This window comes from Drosophila albomicans, chromosome X (assembly GCF_009650485.2).
Source record: "Drosophila albomicans strain 15112-1751.03 chromosome X, ASM965048v2, whole genome shotgun sequence".
NCBI classification, from domain to species: domain Eukaryota; kingdom Metazoa; phylum Arthropoda; class Insecta; order Diptera; family Drosophilidae; genus Drosophila; species Drosophila albomicans.
In genome coordinates, this window is record NC_047627.2 from 12,569,133 (window position 1) to 12,591,445 (window position 22,313).

Here is a 22,313-nt window from a genome sequence, read left to right on the forward strand (position 1 = left end):
TTTGGCGCTTTTGGCTTTTATTGTTGTAATTTATGAGCGGGCGCTGAACCAAATGGCAAACGCGACAAGTTTTACCAGTTTGCCAGTTTGCCGACACACACACACACACACACAGACACACGCACACACTCGGGCAACTTGTGTGTGCTTTACTGTGCCGAAGTTTTCAAAAAGGTTTCCGAGATTTTTCATATCAACCAGTTCACGCCGTCCGCTGCTAACAAAATGTCGCGACCAAAGCAGCTCCAACATCAGCTTCAGTTTCACTTGCTGCTCCTCATCGTGCTCATCGGGCTGCTGCCATCGATAGACGCTCGACCCCAGGACATCATCCTGGATGCCACACAGCTGGATGCAACACAGGCAACGGCGCCCACATCGCCAGCCCTCAATGTGCCATCGGGTAAGTCAGCCACCTGTTGATCTGTTTTCCTTCCTTTCTTCGTTCTTTCTGTCTTCCTTTCTTCTATCTACTGCTCTATTGTGATTCCATTCCTTGAAGATTTCCTTCTTTCTTTCTATTAACAACTGTTTCCTTCTAATCTCTTCGCTCTCTTCTAATACTTTCCTCATTCCTTCCTACGACAAACTTTTGTTCAATTTTACCTTTTCATCCTAAGACAATGATAACTTAACATGTACCGGCACAGCTTCGGACCTCCACTGGTCTACGCTCCCCTCATAGGGACAATCGGTCCCACCTACCTACCTACTTCCCTCTTCAAATACTTTTTTCTCATAACTCGAAATCGAATTTACCACTGAATATTCTGGGTGTTATCTCTTCCATAACCTTTTGACTACAGATAACTTTCTGCCTCATCAAATTCCTGCTTTTTCCGCGAGTTTCCAGTTTCCTGCTTCCTTTTCGCATTCTCCGCATTTTTTCCTCTCCCCCCACATGCCACTCTAAGCTACCAACTCAACTAGCTTTTGATTCTTTCACAGATCTCAGCGTTGGCCTCAATCTGGTGCCCGTCAGCAGTCTGATCGCCGCTGCAGCAAATGCCGAGCCGCCTGCGCCGATTCAATTCGTGCGCATTGCCATGAATAGTGGACTGTAAGCAGCGGCCGACAGGTGGCGCCAGCAGTCTGCACTACTCATTTAACTTGTATTTAATTTAATGTTTTTTTTTTGTATTCCCCTCATTTTTTTTTGTTTCCCAAAAACGCTTCGTTATCTGTGTATAGAATAAAAATGTATACAAACAATATTCAAGTTTTATACTTCAATTCGACTATCGAGGGTATCTGCTAGTCGGTCAAGTTGTTAAACGTGTGTGCGGCAACTTGTTTGCTTGCCACTTGGCGTTGTATGTGCACAATGTGGTTGTGGCTCTATTGTCGCGATTATAAAATTTATGCGCCTTTTATAGCAATTAGCCGACAGAACACAAAAGTGGAATTCTTTTTGTTTTTTCTGTTTTCTGTTTTTTTTTTTATTGTCATTCATTTGCCGATTACAGCGCGCACCTGTCCTTGATCGACATTGTCGGGGTCTGGGTTGCACAGCACAGCACGGCACAGCACGGCAACAATGATATTTGTTACATACTTAGTATAAGAAATACCATTATAATAATTGTACAAATTGCAGACGGATTAACTTGAGTTAGCATTTGCTGTTTGCCATTTGACACTCGATAAGATAACTCGAAATTTTGTGAAATTTTTACGATCGACAACAAAGGGGAACTTCTTAGAGTGAATTGCCAACTTGAAGTTGAAGATTTTCTTAACTAACTAACTAACTAACTAACTGCTTATCTAAGCGCTTGCTTTAGCTCTATTTGTTCTGGAAGAAGGTCAGTTACTAAATCCCAATGAATTATTACAACAGACAACAAAATATAATATAAAGATTCTTGGAGTCTCTTTGGATAATGTAATCGTATCGTATGTTTAACAACAAATTTCTCTGCTGTTTTTTGTCGTCCGCTCCGCGTGCGGAAATCGAGTTAACAAATTATTTTTATTTCAATAAAAGTATTTCGATCAATGCCCGCTGCACTGGGTCAATAGCAACACCGCCGAACGATACTTAATTTATTTATTTAATTATCAGCTGCTTGATAATGATATTGCGAGTGTGAATAAACCTCAGTAATTTCTTGAAATATGCAACAAGTAATTCAAAGTAATCGCAATTAAATTAAACACTTCGCACAAAACGTGAAAATGCTAAATTTAAATCCAATCACGTGGGTTTTAAAAAAGCCGGACTGAATTGGATTTAAGGAGCTCTTTAAAACATAAATAAAATAAATGTTCTCAAAATAAGATTATTGCCTGAATGTTATAGATAGAAAGTAGGAAAGCATCAGCCGCATTTCCAATAAAAGCCGAAAAGTGAGGTATTATTCTAAAAATAAACCTAATTTATATACCGAGACAAGTCTAAAATATACTATACTTTGGTCTATCGAAATAGTAATACATTCAAAATATAATATATCACAGAGTGCAAAATATGCCAGTCTGTCAATCAAAGAAATGAAGATCCAACAGCAGTAGCTGTTTTTAACATATTAAATTATTTCTTAAACAATTTATTTCATTTTATTTTCTCGCTATTTTCAGCTTAGAAATTGTATTCTAGATTAAGCTTATTGTAAATACTATTACTATAGCCTATACTCTATATAGGTGTGTCATGTTTTGCTCTCATAATCTGTTAAAAAAAATATACATCTGTAAGTCCATACCGTTAATCATTAACAATGTCTACACTGAACGAAAAGTGGAATGAAGATTTGATTATTTAAAGTCTCAAATTCGCTGCAGTAAAAATATAACACAAATCGATTGCACACTAGATGGCGCCAGCCTCATAGGCAATACAATTTGATCAAAATATCAAAGCAGAAATAACAAAGTCGCAAATCTAGCACACACTAGATGGCGCCAGCTTTAAAGGCAATGCAATTTGCCCAAAAATTTGGAAGCGTGAAATTTAGTGTTAATTAAAATTGCGAGACTGCTTTAAATAGCTAGAAATTAGCTACTTGATTGCATGAGCTTGCAGAATTGCAATTATGAAAAGTGGCGACAATTCTCTCGCCGCTAATCTGCTGAGGAGTTCATGACTCGACACTTCACTCGCTCTGTGGCAACTGTGGCAGTGGCACGTGTCGGGGTCAGTGAGCACTGAGATGTGAGGCAGGAGTCGAGCACACCAGATACAGTTCATATATAGATTGATATAGCTGATTCATTGTTATTGTTGCTGCTGCCGCTTGAGTCAACATCTCAGCTGCTGCGATAACCGGCTAACAGAGACAGAGGCAGACAGACAAACGGGCAGAGTTACAGACTAACTGGCTGACAGTTTGCTGTTATCGCCTGTATAAAAGCAAATCGCAAGCGCTGGCAGCGCTTCAATTCGCCAACGGCTCAAATGTTGGACACAACAACAAGCAACCTCACGCATGCCACACAGTGTGGCACACCGGCCATCGGCCTGTTCCAGGGCATGGTCACCATACTGCTCCAGAGTCTACTCGCCGCCCAGTGTCGTGTGGCACCCGCCTCCCTCTGGCCACCGGATGCAGGCGATCAGCTGTTGCCCCAACTGCAGCGCCAAGAGCTGGACTTTGATTTCGTTGTGATTGGCGCCGGGTCGGCAGGATCTGTGGTTGCAAGTCGCCTCAGCGAGAACCCCAACTGGCGTGTGCTCGTCCTCGAGGCTGGAGGAGATCCCCCCGTCGAATCCGAGGTAAGTTCCCCCCAATCTCTAGGCAAAAAGTCAACTATAAACAGGAATTGTAAGCGTCAAATGCGGAAACTTTTGTGTGTGTGGAAAACTGCTTTAAATGGAGCAACAGGTGAACCAGTTGCCTAAATGTAATAAAACGGGCAAAAGGAAATGCATAGAGCATATTTCAAGTGTAAAGGAAGATATGAAAAACAACAGTGAAGTTCAGCGTTAACATAACGAAACAAACAGAACATTGTTCAATCGTTAGAGTTAACATATGTTACTTAAATATATGTATGTACATATATAGCAGCACAGTGTTTATATGATATGAAGAAAGCAATCTTAATAATTTGTGTAAAAGGTGTAAGCCTAAAAGTTTAAAAGCTCGATAACATTTCGCTGTTAACAAAGTTAGCTCTCGGCATCTAGTTGAAATGTGCGATCAGCGAGAAAATAGGACGAAAAACAACCTTTTTAATATTCTTAAGTTCTGTTTAAGTTAAAATGCATATTTCAAAGAATTAACTACGTATCGGGTGGCAGCATTGACAGAGCGAAACTTACAGAACTGTGTTAACATATGTTATTTGAATTGTAATGTAAGCATTAAGTAGAGATAGCGAACTTAATAATTTATATTAACTGTGTAACAACTTAATAGCTCGATGTAAAATGAGATAACGATAACAGTTGCCTGTTAACTAAGCTATCTCTTGGCGTCTATTTGAACTCTAGATGTTTTCGCCTGCATATTGCTTCATTTTACAATATGGATAAGCTTCATTTGTCCATAGACAAAAATCTCAACAATATTTGCGCTCTGTCTTATCTCAGGAATATACTTAATGCAAATGTTTGTTGGAGAAGGTGTTTTACATACACATCTAACAAGGTGTTTGACATCTAAGATAAGCGAGAGATAATATCACTCCACGAATGATGAAGAAAAACGCTTTAGTGTGGTACCATGTGATAAGCTGCAGTCCAATAAAATGCAGCTGCTTATAATTATACATACACATATGTATATTTAATTTACCAGCGAAGCATTTTATTATATTGAATGAACTTGTTTCTTACTGCATGTGGAAGGCTAAGCACAATTAAATTTCCAAAATTATGGAAGAACAACTTAAATGTCAAGGTTGTTTTACCAATTCTTCAGATTTAGGAAATGCTTGACTAGAACATAGAAATTGTTGACACGGACATCATTAGTAAAAAATCCCTTCAATCGATACCTGAGAATTTTCTCTTAAATATATTATTACCGGGGGATTAAGACATCATGGCAAAAGCTCACATAAAATTTTATACACGTAACTTGAATTGACCCATTTAAGATGAACAAGTAAGAAAGCTACAGTCGAGTGTGCTCGACTGTGAGATACCCGCTACTCATTTTGAATAAAAGCTATATATTTTGCGGTATTATTCTCAAAACATACCAAATTTACTACAAAAATACTAAAAATATATTTTGGGGTATTATTATTAAAATATACCAAATATATTAAAAATTCTAAAAATATACCAAATGGTATGTTTGGTATATCGATATAGTACACCATTCAAAATGTACCATAGACGGCACAATATACAAGATTGTCGGCCAAAGCAAATTAGACCCCTAGTAAGTAGGCGTTTTTGTCCATACAAAAGTATTTCTTTAATAACTTCGACAATTTTTATCTGATCGCAACCAAACTTTCAGGAACCATAAATACTATAGCTATTATTGTATATACCATTCGCAATTCTAGCTTTACAATTACGCTTCTTATTCGATTTTTTTGATTTGCGGGGGCGAAAGTGGGCGTGGAAAAAATTTGAAACAAACTTGATCTGCGTGCAAACATAACAAATGCTGTCGAAAAAAAATTATAGCTCTATCTCTTATAGTCTCTGAGATCTAGTTGTTCATACGGACAGACAGACAGACACACAGACGGATAGACGGACATGGCTAGATCGTCTCGGCTGTTGATGCTGATCAAGAATATATGTACTTTATGGGGTCGGAGATGTTTCGTTCTACCTGTTACATACACTTCCTGCCGACACAAAGTTATAATACCCTTCTACCCTATGTGTAGCGGGTATAAAAATCCCGCAAACTGAACATTGTATGGTATTTTTGTCTCCCCCAGATTCCCGCACTCTTTTTTGGCCTGCAGCACACAGACTTTATGTGGAACTATTACACGGAGCCGAGTTCTCGCTCCTGCCTGGGCATGAAGCAGGGACGCTGTTACTGGCCACGCGGTCGCATGATTGGCGGCACCGGCGGCGTCAATGCGATGCTCTACCTGCGTGGCAATCGTCGGGACTTCGACGACTGGTCCGACATGGGCAACACGGGCTGGAGCTATGACGAGGTGCTCGCCCTCTACGAACAGTCGGTGCGTCCCGTCGGCAATGAGACACATCCTCAGGGCTACGTGCAACTGAGTCGCTTCGAGACGCCACAAGGCCCGCCCTTTTCCATGATCTACGAGGGAGCTCAGGAGCTGGGTGTGCCGCAGGTCCGCGAGTTTGCCGAGGGCAGCTTTGTGGGCTATACCCAGGTACCAGTAACAGCACAGCAGGGACAACGTGCTGCCAGTGGCAAGGGACACTTGGGACGTGTGTCGCAACGCGGCAATCTGAAGGTGATCAAGCATTCGTTGGTCAAGCAGCTTCACTTCGATGCGACAGCACAGCGGGTGGAGGCTGTGAGCTTTGAGCGCAACGGACACACTTACCGCGTGGGCGTGGCCAAGGAGGCGGTACTCTCGGCGGGCGCCATTGATTCACCAGCGCTGCTGTTGCGCTCGGGAATTGGGCCAGGCCAAGAGCTAGAGCAGCTGCAGTTACGGGTGCTGAGGGATTTGCCGGGCGTGGGCAAGAATCTTCAGGATCATGTCCTAGTTCCGATCTTCATGCAGCTGCAGGTGAACGAGCCGCAGTCCGAAAAGGAGATACTTGACAGCATCTACGAATATTTGTTGAGTCGCAAGGGTTCGTTGGCCAACCATGGCACCGCCTCCATTGTGGGCTTCATCAACACGAACAGCAGCACCGATCAACGCTATCCGGACGTCGAGCTGCATCATCTCTTTATGCCGCGTGGCCGTCATGATGTGCTTGCCATGTTTGTGGGCGGTCTCAGCATCCAGGAGCAGTATGTACAGCATCTGCAGCAGCTACTGATCGACTCTGATCTGCTCTGCATGTTTGTGCTGCTCTCGCATCCCCAGTCCAAGGGCGAGTTGCGTCTGCGCCAAGAAAACCCCAAAGAAGCCCCGCTTCTCTTCAGCAACTATCTGTCCCATCCCGAAGATATGGCAACGATATTGCGTGGCATACGCTACCAGGAGCAACTGCTTAACACTGCTGCCTACAAGGCATCGGGTGCCCAACTCACGCACATACCCATTGAGGAGTGCGATGCCGAGTATGAGTATCGATCGGATGACTATTGGCGCTGCTATGCGAAGTACTTTTCAATGACGTGCTACCATCAGTCGGGCACCCTCAAGATGTCACCGGCCAGCGATCCGGAGGCCTGTGTCAGTCCCCGCCTTCAGCTGCACGGTGTCGACAATCTGCGTGTGGCCGATGCCAGCATTATGCCTAATATCGTCAGTGCTAATACGAATGCCGCTACCATCATGATCGGTGAAAGGGCGGCAGACTTTATTGCCCAGGACTGGGCTGCCTTAGGGGATGACCGCGAAGACAATCGCCACACCCACGACTACGACTTATGAGCAACAGTTTAAAATAACTCATTTAAAGTATAAGCTAGAAATTTGCAAGCTTTTTTTTGTTTTTTTTTTTTACCAACCAGAAATCTCTAATATTTATAATTGAAACATTCGTTTAGTCGAGGGTGTCGACAGGATTCTTAAACCAACAGCCAGACACTCAGATAGATATATAAGCAAATCTATAATGACTAGTAAATAAATGCGTAAGGGAATTTAAATTAATTTCAGTCACGTTGACTCATTGAATTCGTTGATAAAATGCACTTCAAAAGTTCTTGACACTTATTACATACATATCCTGCCGGCACAAAGTTAGAATATCCTTCTACCCTATGGGTAGCGGTTATAAATATGCATCTTGTTTTTTCTATATCTCTACAAATTTGTCATCCTTTCAGTTGAACTGTGAACTTGTGACCGAAAAGTGAAACGAATTTCTCATTATTTTAAAGTCCAAAATTATAATTTATATTAATCTGATTAAAGATAATATTATTATAGCCAGCTGTGTTGTTTTGCAGAGTTTTATTCACCTCTTCAGTTGAACTTGTGAGTCCGCTCTTGTAAATAGCTAGAAATTTGCTGCTTGATTGCATGCTGCTTGCAGAATTGCAATTATGACTAGTGGCGACAATTCTCTCGCCGCTAATCTGCTGAGGTGTTCATGACTCAACACTTCACTCGCTCCGTGTCAACTGTGGCAGTGGAACGTGTCAGGGTCAGTGAGCACTGAGCACCAGATGCAGTTCATATATAGATCGATATCGCTGATTCATTGCTGTTGCTGCTGCTGCCGCTTGAGTCAACATCTCAGCTGCTGCGATAAACAGCTGACAGAGACAGAGGCAGACAGACAAACGGGCAGAGTTACAGACTAACTGTCTGGCAGTTTGCTTTTATCGCCTGTATAAAAGCAAATCGCAAGCGCTGGCAGCGCTTCAATTCGCCAACGGCTCAAATGTTGGACACAACAACAAGCAACCTTACGCATGCCACACAGTGTGGCACACCGGCCATCGGCCTGTTCCAGGGCATGGTCACCATGCTGCTCCAGAGTCTACTCGCCGCCCAGTGTCGTGTGGCACCCGCCTCCCTCTGGCCACCGGATGCAGGCGATCAGCTGTTGCCCCAACTGCAACGCCAAGAGCTGGACTTTGATTTCGTTGTGATTGGCGCCGGGTCGGCAGGATCTGTTGTTGCAAGTCGCCTCAGCGAGAACCCCAACTGGCGAGTGCTCGTCCTCGAGGCTGGAGGAGATCCCCCCGTCGAATCCGAGGTAAGTTCCCCCCAATCTCTAGGCAAAAGGTCAACTGTAAACAGGAGTTGTAAGCGTCAAATGCGGAAACTTTTGTGTGTGTGGAAAACTGCTTTAAATGGGGCAACAGGTGAACCAGTTGATTAAATAGCAAACATGTAATAAAAGGTGCAAGAGGAAGAGAATATTTCCCAAATGCCGAAGTTATAAATGAAATGAAAGTGCATATTTCAAGCGTAAAGGAAGATATAGGAAATAACAGAGAAGTTAACAGTCTTCTGTTAAAGCGAAAGTTTTACATATACATAGTACACATCTAACAAAGTGTTTGACATCTAAGATAAGTGGGAGATATTTTTCATCACAAATAATGAATAAAAACACCTTCAATTACATAAATTGGAGCTGCCTAAAAAAACAACTAAGAAAGCTACAGTCGAGTGTACTCGACTGTGAGATACCCGGTACCCATTTTGAACAAAAGAAATATATTTTGCGGTATTATTGTTAAAATATACCAAATATACTGCAAAATACTAAAAAAATATCAAATGGTATATTTGGTATATTGATATATTACCGCATTCAAAATATACCATGGACGTCTCGGCTGTTGACGCTGATCAAGAATATATATACTCTATACTCTATATACTCGGAGATGCCTCGTTCTACCTGTTACATACATTTCTTGCCGGCACAAAGTTATAATACCCTTCTACCCTATGGGTAGCGGGTATAAAAATATAAATGTATATATATATATATATATATATATATATATATTTTGTTTTTAGTTTTTAAGCAGCTGCACAAATAATGAACAAAACACCTTCAATTAAATAAATTACAGCTGCTTAAAAAAAAAAAAAAATAAATAGACATATATATATAAATATATATATCATTTGCTTTAGCTTATCCCGCGTAGCATTTTATTATATTGGATGAAGTTGTTTTTTACTTTATGTAGTTTTAGGCAAAAAAAAGTAATAAAATATGTAATGATTGAGTTTTCACAGTCCGCCCTATGCAGCAATTCACATTATTATATTTTCGCTTTCCTTAATATTCTTGTTCAAGAAATGTAATCACCGGTGAACTTGCTTCTATGCGAGATACAATAAACAAATTTCTTACACGGTTACAAAAGCTTAAGATATTTTGAGTGGGAATTTATGAGCATGATCAAATTTTGTTAATAATGGAAGAACAACAAGAATGTTAAAATCGACTTATGACTGATGATGTAGACCAAGATATTTACAGCAGATATAGAAAAGCCACCAAGGTATATAGCTAGGTCCCGTAGTTCATTAGACAAAAGTACCTTTAATTAATTATGATGTCGAGAGTTAAAAAGCTTCGGGTGAAAAATCTAGTAAACTGAACGTTCCGGGTGTTTTTCTCTCTACCAGATTCCCGCACTCTCCACTGGCCTGCAGCACACAAACTTCATGTGGAACTACTACACGGAGCCGAGTTCTCGCTCCTGCCTGGGCATGAAGCAGGGACGCTGTTACTGGCCACGCGGTCGCATGATTGGCGGCTCCGGCGGCGTCAATATGATGCTCTATCTGCGCGGCAATCGTCGCGACTTCGACGACTGGTCTGACATGGGCAACGCGGGCTGGAGCTACGACGAGGTGCTCGCCTACTATGAGAAGTCGGTGCGTGCCGTCGGCAATGCCACACATCCTCAGGGCTACGTGCAACTGAGTTACTTCGAGATGCCACAAGGCCCGCCCTTTTCTATGATCTATGAGGGAGCTCAGGAGCTGGGAGTGCCGCAGGTCCGCGAGTTCGCCGAGGGCAGCTTCGTGGGCTATACCCAGGTGCCGGTGACAGCGCAGCACGGAGAACGTGCTTCCACTGGCAAGGAGTACTTGGGACGTGTATCGCAACGCGGCAATCTGAAGGTGATCAAGCATGCGCTGGTCAAGCAGCTGCACTTCGATGCGACAGCACAACGTGTGGAGGCTGTGAGCTTTGAGCGCAACGGACACACCTATCGCGTGGGCGTGGCCAAAGAGGCGGTACTCTCGGCGGGCGCCATTGATTCACCAGCGCTGCTGTTGCGCTCGGGAATTGGGCCAGGCCAAGAGCTAGAGCAGCTGCAGTTACGGGTGCTCAGAGATTTGCCGGGAGTGGGCAAGAATCTTCAGGATCATGTCCTAGTTCCGATCTTCATGCAGCTGCAGGTGAACGAGCCGCAGTCCGAAAAGGAGATACTTGATAGCATCTACGAATATCTGTTGAGTCGCAAGGGTTCGTTGGCCAACCATGGCACCGGCTCCATTGTGGGCTTCATCAACACGAACAGCAGCAGCGATCAACGCTATCCGGACGTTGAGCTGCTTCATCTGTTCATAACACACGGCCGTCATGATGTGCTTGCCATGTTTGTGGGTGGTATCAGCATCCAAGAGCAGTATGTACAGCATCTGCAGCAGCTATTGATCGACTCCGATCTGCTCTGCACCTTTGTGGTGCTCTTGCATCCCCAGTCCAAGGGCGAATTGCGTCTGCGCCAAGAAAACCCCAACGAAGCGCCGCTCCTCTTCAGCAACTATCTCTCCCACCCCGAAGATATGGCAACGATATTGCGTGGCATACGCTACCAGGAGGAACTGCTTGACACTGCTGCCTACAAGGCATCGGGTGCCCAACTCACGCACATACCCATTGAGGAGTGCGATGCCGAGTATGAGTATCGATCGGATGACTATTGGCGCTGCTATGCGAAGTACTTTTCAATGACGTGCTACCATCAGTCGGGCACCCTCAAGATGGCACCGGCCAGCGATCCGGAGGCCTGTGTCAGTCCCCGCCTTCAGCTGCACGGTGTCGACAATCTGCGTGTGGCCGATGCCAGCATTATGCCTAATATCGTCAGTGCTAATACGAATGCCGCTACCATCATGATCGGTGAAAGGGCGGCGGACTTTATTGCCCAGGACTGGGCTGCCTTAGGGGATGACCGCGAAGACAATCGCCACACCCACGACTACGACTTGTGAGCAACAGTTTGAAGTAACTCATTTTAAGTATAAGCTAGAAATTTGCAAGCTTTTTTTTTTTGTTTTTTTTACCAACCAGAAATCTCTAATATTTATAATTGAAACATTCGTTTAGTCGAGGGTGTCGACAGGATTCTTAAACCAACAGCCTGACACTCAGATAGATATATAAGCAAATCTATAATGACTAAAAAATAAATACGTAAGGGAATTCAAATTAATTTCAGTCACGTTGACTCATTGAATTCGTTGATAAAATGCACTTCAAAAGTTATTGACACTTGCATTCGAATTTGCTTTGGAAATGGCAAAAAACTTGAAATCAAACAAGTAAGAAAGTTACAGTCGATTGTGCTCGACTGTGAGATACCCGCTACCCATTTTTAATAAAGGCAAAATATTGCGGTATTATTTTCAAAATATACCGAAAATACTAAAAAAATACTGAAAATATACCAAACGGCATGTTTGGTATATCGATATAATACACCATTCAAAATATACCATAGACGGCACAATGGAACAGATTGTCGGCCAAAGCAAATCAGACCCCTAATAAGTAGGTTTTTTTTGCCCATACTAAAGTATTTCTTTAATAACTTCAACAATTTTTATCTGATCGCAACCAAATTTTCAGAAATCATAACTACTATAGTAATTATTATATATACCAAAATTCGCAACTCTAGCTTTAAAATTACGCTTGTTATTCGATTTTTTTTGATTTGCGGATGCGGAAGTGGGCGTTTCAAAAGTTTGAAACAAACTTGATCTGCGTGCAAACATTACAAATGCTGTCGAAAAATTAGAGCTCTATCTCTTATAGTCTCTGAGATCCAGTGTTTCATACGGACAGACGGACATGGCTAGATCGTTTCGGCCGTTGATGCTGATGAAGAATATATTGTATATATATACTTTATAGGGTCGGAGATGCCTCCTTCTTAGAATACCCTTCTACCTAATGGGTAGCGGGTATTTCTATACAAATTTGTCATCCTTTCAGTTGAACTGTGAACTTGTGACCGAAAAGTGAAACGAATTTCTCATTATTTTAAAGTCCAAAATTATAATTTACATTAATCTGCTTAAAGATAATATTATTATAGCCAGCTGTGTTATGTTTTGCAGAGTTCTATTCACCTCTTCAGTTGAGCTTGTGAGTCCGCTCCTTAAAATAGCTAGAAATTAGCTGCTTGATTGCATGAGTTCATGACTTGGCACTTCACTCGCTCTTTGGCAACTGTGGCAGTGGAACTTGTCGGGGTCAGTGAGCACTGAGCACCAGATGCAGTTCATATATAGATCGATATCGCTGATTCCTTGTTATTGCTGCTGCTGCCGCTTGAGTTAACATCTCAGCTGCTGCGATAACCGGCTAACAGAGACAGAGGCAGACAGACAAACGGGCAGAGTTACAGACTAACTGGCTGGCAGTTCGCTGTTATCGCATCTATAAAAGCAAATCGCAAGCGCTGGCAGCGCTTCAATTCGCCAACGGCTCAAATGTTGGACACAACAACAAGCAACCTCACGCATGCCACACAGTGTGGCACACCGGCCATCGGCCTGTTCCAAGACATGGTCACCATGCTGCTCCAGAGTCTACTCGCCGCCCAGTGTCGTGTGGCACCCGCCTCCCTCTGGCCACCGGATGCAGGCAATCAGCTGCTTCCCCAACTGCAACGCCAAGAGCTGGACTTTGATTTCGTTGTGATTGGCGCCGGGTCGGCAGGATCTGTGGTTGCAAGTCGCCTCAGCGAGAACCCCAACTGGCGTGTGCTCGTCCTCGAGGCTGGAGGAGATCCCCCCGTCGAATCCGAGGTAAGTTCCCCCCAATCTCCAGACAAAAAGTCAACTGTAAACAGGAATTCTAAGCGTCAAATGCGGAAACTTTTGTGTGTGTGGAAAACTGCTTTAAATGGAGCAACAGGTGAACCAGTTGCTTAAATAGCAAACATGTAATAAAAGGTGCAAGAGGAAGAGAATATTTCCCAAATGCTGAAGTTATAAATGAAATGAAAGTGCATATTTCAAGCGTAAAGGAAGATATAGGAAATAACAGAGAAGTTAACAGTCTTCTGTTAAAGCGAAGCGTTAATAGAGGGATACTAATAGTTAACAAAATTAACATAAGTCGTTTTATTTGATATAACAGCGTAGTGTAAATATGATTGAAGATAGCAAACATAATAATTTATATTAATAGTGAAACCATAAAAGCTTAAAAACTTAAAACTTAAAACAGTTCACTGTTAACGAAGTTATCTCTCGGTATCTAGTTGAAATATAAAATACCGTAAAACGGGAAAAAAAGGACGAAAAAGAACCATTTAAAAATTCTTAAGTACTGTTTAAACAAAAATCCACTGTTAACTTTAATTGTGTTCTGTTAAAGCGCAGCGTCAACAGAGTTATTTAAATTGATATGACAGCGTAGTGTAAATAAACTTAATAATTTATATTAACGGTGTAACCTTAAAAGCTTAATAGCTCGATGTAAAATCTGATAACAATAACTAAGCTATCTCTCATGTAGTTGAACTTTAAATGTTTTCGTCTGCATATTGCTTAATCTTACAATATGGATAAGCTTCATTTCTTCATAGACAAAAATCTCAACAATATTTGCTCGCTGTCTTATGTGAGTAATGTACTTAATGCAAATGCAAATAATTAAATAAATTACAGCTGCTAAAAAAAAAAAAAAAAAATTTAAATATATGTATCTATATTTTAAGCACTTGCAATTTATTTAATTGAACGTGTTTTTGTTCATTATTTGACGCAAAATTATATCTCGCTTATCTGAAATGTCAAACATATATCTATATTTATATATATAAAAACAAAACAAAAAAATTTATATATATAGAATATATATATATATTTATATATATATTTATATATTTATATATATATTTATATATTTATATATATATATATATTGGATGAAGTTGTTTTTTACTTTATGTAGTTTTAGGCAAAAAAAAGTAATAAAATATGTAATGATTGAGTTTTCACAGTCCGCCCTATGCAGCAATTCACATTATTATATTTTCGCTTTCCTTAATATTCTTGTTCAAGAAATGTAATCACCGGTGAACTTGCTTCTATGCGAGATACAATAAACAAATTTCTTACACGGTTACAAAAGCTTAAGATATTTTGAGTGGGAATTTATGAGCATGATCAAATTTTGTTAATAATGGAAGAACAACAAGAATGTTAAAATCGACTTATGACTGATGATGTAGACCAAGATATTTACAGCAGATATAGAAAAGCCACCAAGGTATATAGCTAGGCCCCGTAGTTCATTAGACAGAAGTACCTTCAATTAATTATGATGTCGAGAGTTAAAAAGCTTCGGGTGAAAAATCTAGTAAACTGAACGTTCCGGGTGTTTTTCTCTCTACCAGATTCCCGCACTCTCCACTGGCCTGCAGCACACAAACTTCATGTGGAACTACTACACGGAGCCGAGTTCTCGCTCCTGCCTGGGCATGAAGCAGGGACGCTGTTACTGGCCACGCGGTCGCATGATTGGCGGCTCCGGCGGCGTCAATATGATGCTCTATCTGCGCGGCAATCGTCGCGACTTCGACGACTGGTCTGACATGGGCAACGCGGGCTGGAGCTACGACGAGGTGCTCGCCTACTATGAGAAGTCGGTGCGTGCCGTCGGCAATGCCACACATCCTCAGGGCTACGTGCAACTGAGTTACTTCGAGATGCCACAAGGCCCGCCCTTTTCTATGATCTATGAGGGAGCTCAGGAGCTGGGAGTGCCGCAGGTCCGCGAGTTCGCCGAGGGCAGCTTCGTGGGCTATACCCAGGTGCCGGTGACAGCGCAGCACGGAGAACGTGCTTCCACTGGCAAGGAGTACTTGGGACGTGTATCGCAACGCGGCAATCTGAAGGTGATCAAACATGCGTTGGTCAAGCAGCTGCACTTCGATGCGAAAGCACAACGTGTGGAGGCTGTGAGCTTTGAGCGCAACGGACACACTTACCGCGTGGGCGTGGCCAAGGAGGCGGTACTCTCGGCGGGCGCCATTGATTCACCAGCGCTACTGTTGCGCTCGGGAATTGGGCCAGGCCAAGAGCTAGAGCAGCTGCAGTTACGGGTGCTCAGAGATTTGCCGGGAGTGGGCAAGAATCTTCAGGATCATGTCCTAGTTCCGATCTTCATGCAGCTGCAGGTGAACGAGCCGCAGTCCGAAAAGGAGATACTTGACAACATCTACGAATATCTGTTGAGTCGCAAGGGTTCGTTGGCCAACCATGGCACCGCCTCCATTGTGGGCTTCATCAACACGAACAGCAGTAGCGATCAACGCTATCCGGATGTTGAGCTGCATCATCTGTTCATGCCGCGCGGCCGTCACGATGTGCTTGCCATGTTTGTGGGCGGTCTCAGCATGCAGGAGCAGTATGTACAGTATCTGCAGCAGCTACTGATCGACTCCGATCTGCTCTGCATCTTTGTGGTACTCTTGCATCCCCAGTCCAAGGGCGAGTTGCGTCTGCGCCAAGAAAACCCCAACGAAGCGCCGCTCCTCTTCAGCAACTATCTCTCCCACCCCGAAGATATGGCAACGATATTGCGTGGCATACGCTACCAGGAGGAACTGCTTGACACTGCTGCCTACAAGGCATCGGGGTGCCAACTCACGCACATACCCATTGAGGAGTGCGATGCCGAGTATGAGTATCGATCGGATGACTATTGGCGCTGCTATGCGAAGTACTTTTCAATGACGTGCTACCATCAGTCGGGCACCCTCAAGATGGCACCGGCCAGCGATCCGGAGGCCTGTGTCAGTCCCCGCCTTCAGCTGCACGGTGTCGACAATCTGCGTGTGGCCGATGCCAGCATTATGCCTAATATCGTCAGTGCTAATACGAATGCCGCTACCATCATGATCGGTGAAAGGGCGGCGGACTTTATTGCCCAGGACTGGGCTGCCTTAGGGGATGACCGCGAAGACAATCGCCACACCCACGACTACGACTTGTGAGCAACAGTTTGAAGTAACTCATTTTAAGTATAAGCTAGAAATTTGAAAGCTTTTTTTTTTGTTTTTTTTACCAACCAGAAATCTCTAATATTTATAATTGAAACATTCGTTCAGTCGTGGGTGTCGACAGGATTCTTAAACCAACAGCCTGACACTCAGATAGATATATAAGCAAATCTATAATGACTAGTAAATAAATGCGTAAGGGAATTCAAATTAATTTCAGTCACGGTGACTCATTGAATTCGTTGATAAAATGCACTTCAAAAGTTATTGACACTTGCATTCGAATTTGCTTTGGAAATGGCAAAAAACTTGAAATCAAACAAGTAAGAAAGTACAGTCGATTGTGCTCGACTGTGAGATACCCGCTACCCATTTTTAATAAAGGCAAAATATTGCGGTATTATTTTCAAAATATACCGAAAATACTAAAAAATACTGAAAACATACCAAATAGTATGTTTGGTATATCGATATAATACACCATTCAAAATATACCATAGACGGCACAATGGAACAGATTGTCGGCCAAAGCAAATCAGACCCCTAGTAAGTAGGTTTTTTTTGCCCATACTAAAGTATTTCTTTAATAACTTCAACAATTTTTATCTGATCGCAACCAAATTTTCAGAAATCATAACTACTATAGTAATTATTATATATACCAAAATTCGCAACTCTAGCTTTAAAATTACGCTTGTTATTCGATTTTATTTTTTTTTTTTATTTGCGGATGCGGAAGTGGGCGTGGCAAAAATTTGAAACAAACTTGATCTGCGTGCAAACATTACAAATGCTGTCGAAAAAAAATTAGAGCTCTATCTCTTATAGTCTCTGAGATCCAGTGTTTCATACGGACATGGCTAGATCGTTTCGGCCGTTGATGCTGATGAAGAATATATTATATATATATACTTTATAGGGTCGGAGATGCCTCCTTCTTAGAATACCCTTCTACCCTATGGGTACCGGGTATAAATATGCATCTTGTTTTTTCCGATTTCTATGCAAATTTGTCATCCTTTCAGTTGAACTGTGAACTTGTGACCGAAAAGTGAAACGAATTTCTCATTATTTTAAAGTCCCAAATTATAATTTACATTAATCTGATTTAAGATGTGTCCAGCTCCTCCTTCACCTTCCTTCACCTCTTCAGTTGATCTTGTGAGTCTGATCCTTAAAATAGCTAGAAATTAGCTGCTTGATTGCATGAGCTTGCAGAATTGCAATTATGAAAAGTAGCGAAAATTCTCTCGCCGCTAATCTGCTGAGGAGTTCATGACTCGAGACTTCACTCGCTCTGTGGCAACTGTGGCAGTGGAACTTGTCGAGGTCAGTGAGCACTGAGAACCTGATGCAGTTCATATATAGATTGATATCGCTGATTCATTTTTATTGCTGCTGCTGCCGCTTGAGTTAACATCTCAGCTGCTGCGATAACCGGCTAACAGAGACAGAGGCAGACAGACAAACGGGCAGAGTTACAGACTAACTGGCTGGCAGTTCGCTGTTATCGCATCTATAAAAGCAAATCGCAAGCGCTGGCAGCGCTTCAATTCGCCAACGGCTCAAATGTTGGACACAACAACAAGCAACCTCACGCATGCCACACAGTGTGGCACACCGGCCATCGGCCTGTTCCAAGGCATGGTCACCATGCTGCTCCAGAGTCTACTCGCCGCCCAGTGTCGTGTGGCACCCGCCTCCCTCTGGCCACCGGATGCAGGCGATCAGCTGTTGCCCCAACTGCAGCGCCAAGAGCTGGACTTTGATTTCGTTGTGATTGGCGCCGGGTCGGCAGGATCTGTGGTTGCAAGTCGCCTCAGCGAGAATCCTAATTGGCGTGTGCTCGTCCTCGAGGCTGGAGGAGATCCCCCCGTCGAATCCGAGGTAAGTTCCCCCCAATCTCTAGGCAAAAGGTCAACTGTAAACAGGAATTCTAAGCGTCAAATGCGGAAACTTTTGTGTGTGTGGAAAACTGCTTTAAATGGGGCAACAGGTGAACCAGTTGATTAAATAGCAAACATGTAATAAAAGGTGCAAGAGGAAGAGAATATTTCCCAAATGCTGAAGTCATAAATGAAATGAAAGTGCATATTTCAAGCGTAAAGGAAGATATGGGAAATAACAGAGAAGTTAACAGTCTTCTGTTAAAGCGAAAGCTTTACATATAGTACACATCTAAGAAGGTGTTTGACATCTAAGATAAGCGATATATATAAGATATTTGCATCACAAATAATAAATAAAAACACCTTCAATTAAATAAATTGAAGCTGCTTTAATATATTTTTAATTGAAGGTGTTTTTGTTCATTATTTGTGACGTTAAATTATCTCTCGCTTATTTTAGATGTCAAACATATAAATATATACATATTTATATATACTATATATATAGAAAAAAAAATGTATTTATATATATAAATTGCAACTGCTTAAAATATATTTATATATATATCATTTGCTTTAGCTTATCCCGCGCATTTTATTATATTGAATGAAGTTGTTTTTTACCTCATGTAGTTTTAGGCAAAAAAAGTATAATATCGAGAGTTAAATAGCTTCGGGTGAAAAATCCAGTAAACTAAACGTTCCGGGTGTTTTTCTCTCCACCAGATTCCCGCACTCTTCTTTGGCCTGCAGCACACAAACTTCATGTGGAACTACTACACGGAGCCGAGTTCTCGCTCGTGCCTGGGCATGAAGCAGGGACGCTGCTACTGGCCTCGAGGCCGCATGATTGGCGGCACCGGCAGCGTCAATGCGATGGCCTTTCTGCGCGGCAATCGTCGCGATTTCGACGACTGGTCCGACATGGGAAACGCGGGCTGGAGCTACGACGAGGTGCTCGCCTACTATGAGAAGTCGGTGCGTGCCGTCGGCAATGCCACACATCCTCAGGGCTACGTGCAACTGAGTTACTTCGAGATGCCACAAGGCCCGCCCTTTTCTATGATCTATGAGGGAGCTCAGGAGCTGGGAGTGCCGCAGGTCCGCGAGTTCGCCGAGGGCAGCTTCGTGGGCTATACCCAGGTGCCGGTGACAGCGCAGCACGGAGAACGTGCTTCCACTGGCAAGGAGTACTTGGGACGTGTATCGCAACGCGGCAATCTGAAGGTGATCAAACATGCGTTGGTCAAGCAGCTGCACTTCGATGCGAAAGCACAACGTGTGGAGGCTGTGAGCTTTGAGCGCAACGGACACACTTACCGCGTGGGCGTGGCCAAGGAGGCGGTACTCTCGGCGGGCGCCATTGATTCACCAGCGCTACTGTTGCGCTCGGGAATTGGGCCAGGCCAAGAGCTAGAGCAGCTGCAGTTACGGGTGCTCAGAGATTTGCCGGGAGTGGGCAAGAATCTTCAGGATCATGTCCTAGTTCCGATCTTCATGCAGCTGCAGGTGAACGAGCCGCAGTCCGAAAAGGAGATACTCGACAGCATCTACGAGTATCTGTTGAGTCGCAAAGGTTCGTTGTCCAACATTGGCACAGCCTCTATTGTGGGCTTCATCAACACGAACAGCAGCAGCGATCAACGCTATCCGGACGTCGAGCTGCATCATCTGTTCACACCGCGCGGCCGTCACGATGTGCTTGCCATATTTGTGGGCGGTCTCAACATCCAGGAGCAGTATGTACAGCATCTGCAGCAACTACTGATCGACTCTGATCTGCTCTGCATGTTTGTGCTGCTCTCGCATCCCCAGTCCAAGGGCGAGTTGCGTCTGCGCCAAGCAAACCCCAACGAAGCGCCGCTTCTCTTCAGCAACTATCTGTCCCATCCCGAAGATATGGCAACGATATTGCGTGGCATACGCTACCAGGAGCAACTGCTCGACACTGCCGCCTACAAGGCATCCGGTGCCCAACTCACGCACATACCCATTGAGGAGTGCGATGCCGGGTATGAGTATCGATCCGATGACTATTGGCGCTGCTATGCGAAGTACTTTTCAATGACGGCCTACCATCTGTCGGGCACCCTCAAGATGTCACCGGCCAGCGATCCGGAGGCCTGTGTCAGTCCCCGCCTTCAGCTGCACGGTGTCGACAATCTGCGTGTGGCCGATACCAGCATTATGCCTAATATCGTCAGTGTCAATACAAATGCCGCAGCCATCATGATCGGGGAAAGGGCGGCGGACTTTATTGCCAAGGACTGGGCTGCCTGACACACCCACGACTACGACTAATTTTTTACCAAACAGAAATCTCTAATATTTATAATTCGAGGGTGTCGATAGGATTCTTAAACCAACAGCCAGACACTCAGTTAGATATATGTATAAGCAAATGTATAATGACTAGAAAATAAATGCGTAAGGGAATTCAATTAATTTCAAACCCAAATTGTACAATTCAATATGCATTTGTATCCCAAAATTTGTTGTGGTAAATTTCCATTTTTAAATTACACTAATTCAAACGAAAATATCTCAAGTATTAAGCAAGTTTCAGGAAGTCAAAAATGACTTGATTCTTAATACTTTCGCAATGCATTTTTTTGGATAAACAAACTTCTCCCAAGTTGAGAGTATTTTCATTTGTTTCTCGCGTTGCAAATGCAAATTTGATACGTTCAGTCACGTTGACTCATTGAATTCGTTGATGAAATGCACTTCAAAAGTTCTTGACACTTGCATTCGAATTTGCTTTGGAAATGGCAAGAAACTTGAAATCAAATTTAAAACTATGCGAAACTAAAGCCCTTGCTTCAAAGCAACTCAACATTCGACTGATTATAGTCGACTTTGAAACATCTTTGCTTGGGCTTTAAGTTGTTATAATTCGTCACAATCAAGAGACATGTATTGTAAAGCTCACTTAATCCTTATGAAACCCATAATTAGTACTTACAATGAGTGCAGGGCTTAAATGCAACTTAAAAACTAAGTAGCTGTTATTGACGTTTTGGCAAGATAATCGCTGTTATCACGAAACCTTATCATATCAATTATTGCGGCGCAGAGAACAAGCTTGTGATTTATTGTTAATGGAGTCCTCCATAGAGCGCTGTTAACAAGCGTTAGCCTTTAATTCTATTTTTGCATTCAATCCATAAAATTATATAATTATTTGCTTTGTATTTAGCATTTTGTTTTCTTTCTTCGAACTAAAAATCTCTTAACTAAAATGTATTTAAACTTTTATTTCAAATATGAAACAATTATATTTCTGTTGATAACGATTTTGTTTTTAGAATATTTAATGCTCAAGCCATTATTAAAGTCATAAAAAAAACTTTATTTTTTTTGTTGATTACATTTGGCAAATAAGTTTGAGTAGCGTAAGAGGAAGGAAAATTTGAGTATCCAGTAAACGATCTGGTATATTTGGTATTTTGGTACGTAATGGTATATCGATATACCGAAAACAGTATATTTTAGTATTTTTGATATATTAATTTGATATATTTTTAAAAAAATAACATATGGTTTGCTTGCATTTAAAATGTGTACTGGTTATCTCAAAGTCGAGCATACTCGGCTGCTTTTTTACATATTTTAAGACGAACTTTGGAGCATAATATTGAGAATAATTCTAACAAATAATTGAACC

General features: G+C 42.5%; 6 protein-coding genes across 8 annotated transcripts in view; 5 read left to right on the forward strand and 1 right to left on the reverse strand.

Annotated features, from left to right (window-relative positions):
• Nucleotides 1–22,313, reverse strand: part of LOC117578054 (flotillin-2) — a 128,620-nt gene that overhangs the window by 26,276 nt on the left and 80,031 nt on the right. The gene's annotated exons all lie outside the window — the stretch shown is intronic.
• LOC127565814 (uncharacterized) lies at nucleotides 187–1,155 on the forward strand. Its single transcript, XM_052006417.1, has 2 exons — nucleotides 187–403; nucleotides 949–1,155. The coding sequence occupies exons 1-2, from the start codon at nucleotides 226–228 to the stop codon at nucleotides 1,062–1,064; spliced, it is 294 nt and encodes a 97-aa protein (XP_051862377.1). The 5' UTR covers nucleotides 187–225; the 3' UTR covers nucleotides 1,065–1,155.
• On the forward strand, nucleotides 3,332–7,928 carry LOC117564669 (glucose dehydrogenase [FAD, quinone]-like). The gene is made up of 2 exons (XM_034243536.2): nucleotides 3,332–3,715; nucleotides 5,851–7,928. Exons 1-2 carry the CDS (start codon nucleotides 3,398–3,400, stop codon nucleotides 7,450–7,452), a joined length of 1,920 nt encoding a protein of 639 aa, XP_034099427.1. The 5' UTR covers nucleotides 3,332–3,397; the 3' UTR covers nucleotides 7,453–7,928.
• LOC117564661 (glucose dehydrogenase [FAD, quinone]-like) lies at nucleotides 8,364–12,114 on the forward strand. Its single transcript, XM_034243525.2, has 2 exons — nucleotides 8,364–8,728; nucleotides 10,126–12,114. Exons 1-2 carry the CDS (start codon nucleotides 8,411–8,413, stop codon nucleotides 11,725–11,727), a joined length of 1,920 nt encoding a protein of 639 aa, XP_034099416.1. The 5' UTR covers nucleotides 8,364–8,410; the 3' UTR covers nucleotides 11,728–12,114.
• Nucleotides 12,861–16,994, forward strand: LOC117564589 (glucose dehydrogenase [FAD, quinone]-like). Its single transcript, XM_034243438.2, has 2 exons — nucleotides 12,861–13,551; nucleotides 15,150–16,994. The coding sequence occupies exons 1-2, from the start codon at nucleotides 13,234–13,236 to the stop codon at nucleotides 16,749–16,751; spliced, it is 1,920 nt and encodes a 639-aa protein (XP_034099329.1). The 5' UTR covers nucleotides 12,861–13,233; the 3' UTR covers nucleotides 16,752–16,994.
• Nucleotides 18,175–21,134, forward strand: LOC117564580 (glucose dehydrogenase [FAD, quinone]-like). The gene is made up of 2 exons (XM_034243426.2): nucleotides 18,175–18,644; nucleotides 19,373–21,134. Exons 1-2 carry the CDS (start codon nucleotides 18,327–18,329, stop codon nucleotides 20,924–20,926), a joined length of 1,872 nt encoding a protein of 623 aa, XP_034099317.1. The 5' UTR covers nucleotides 18,175–18,326; the 3' UTR covers nucleotides 20,927–21,134.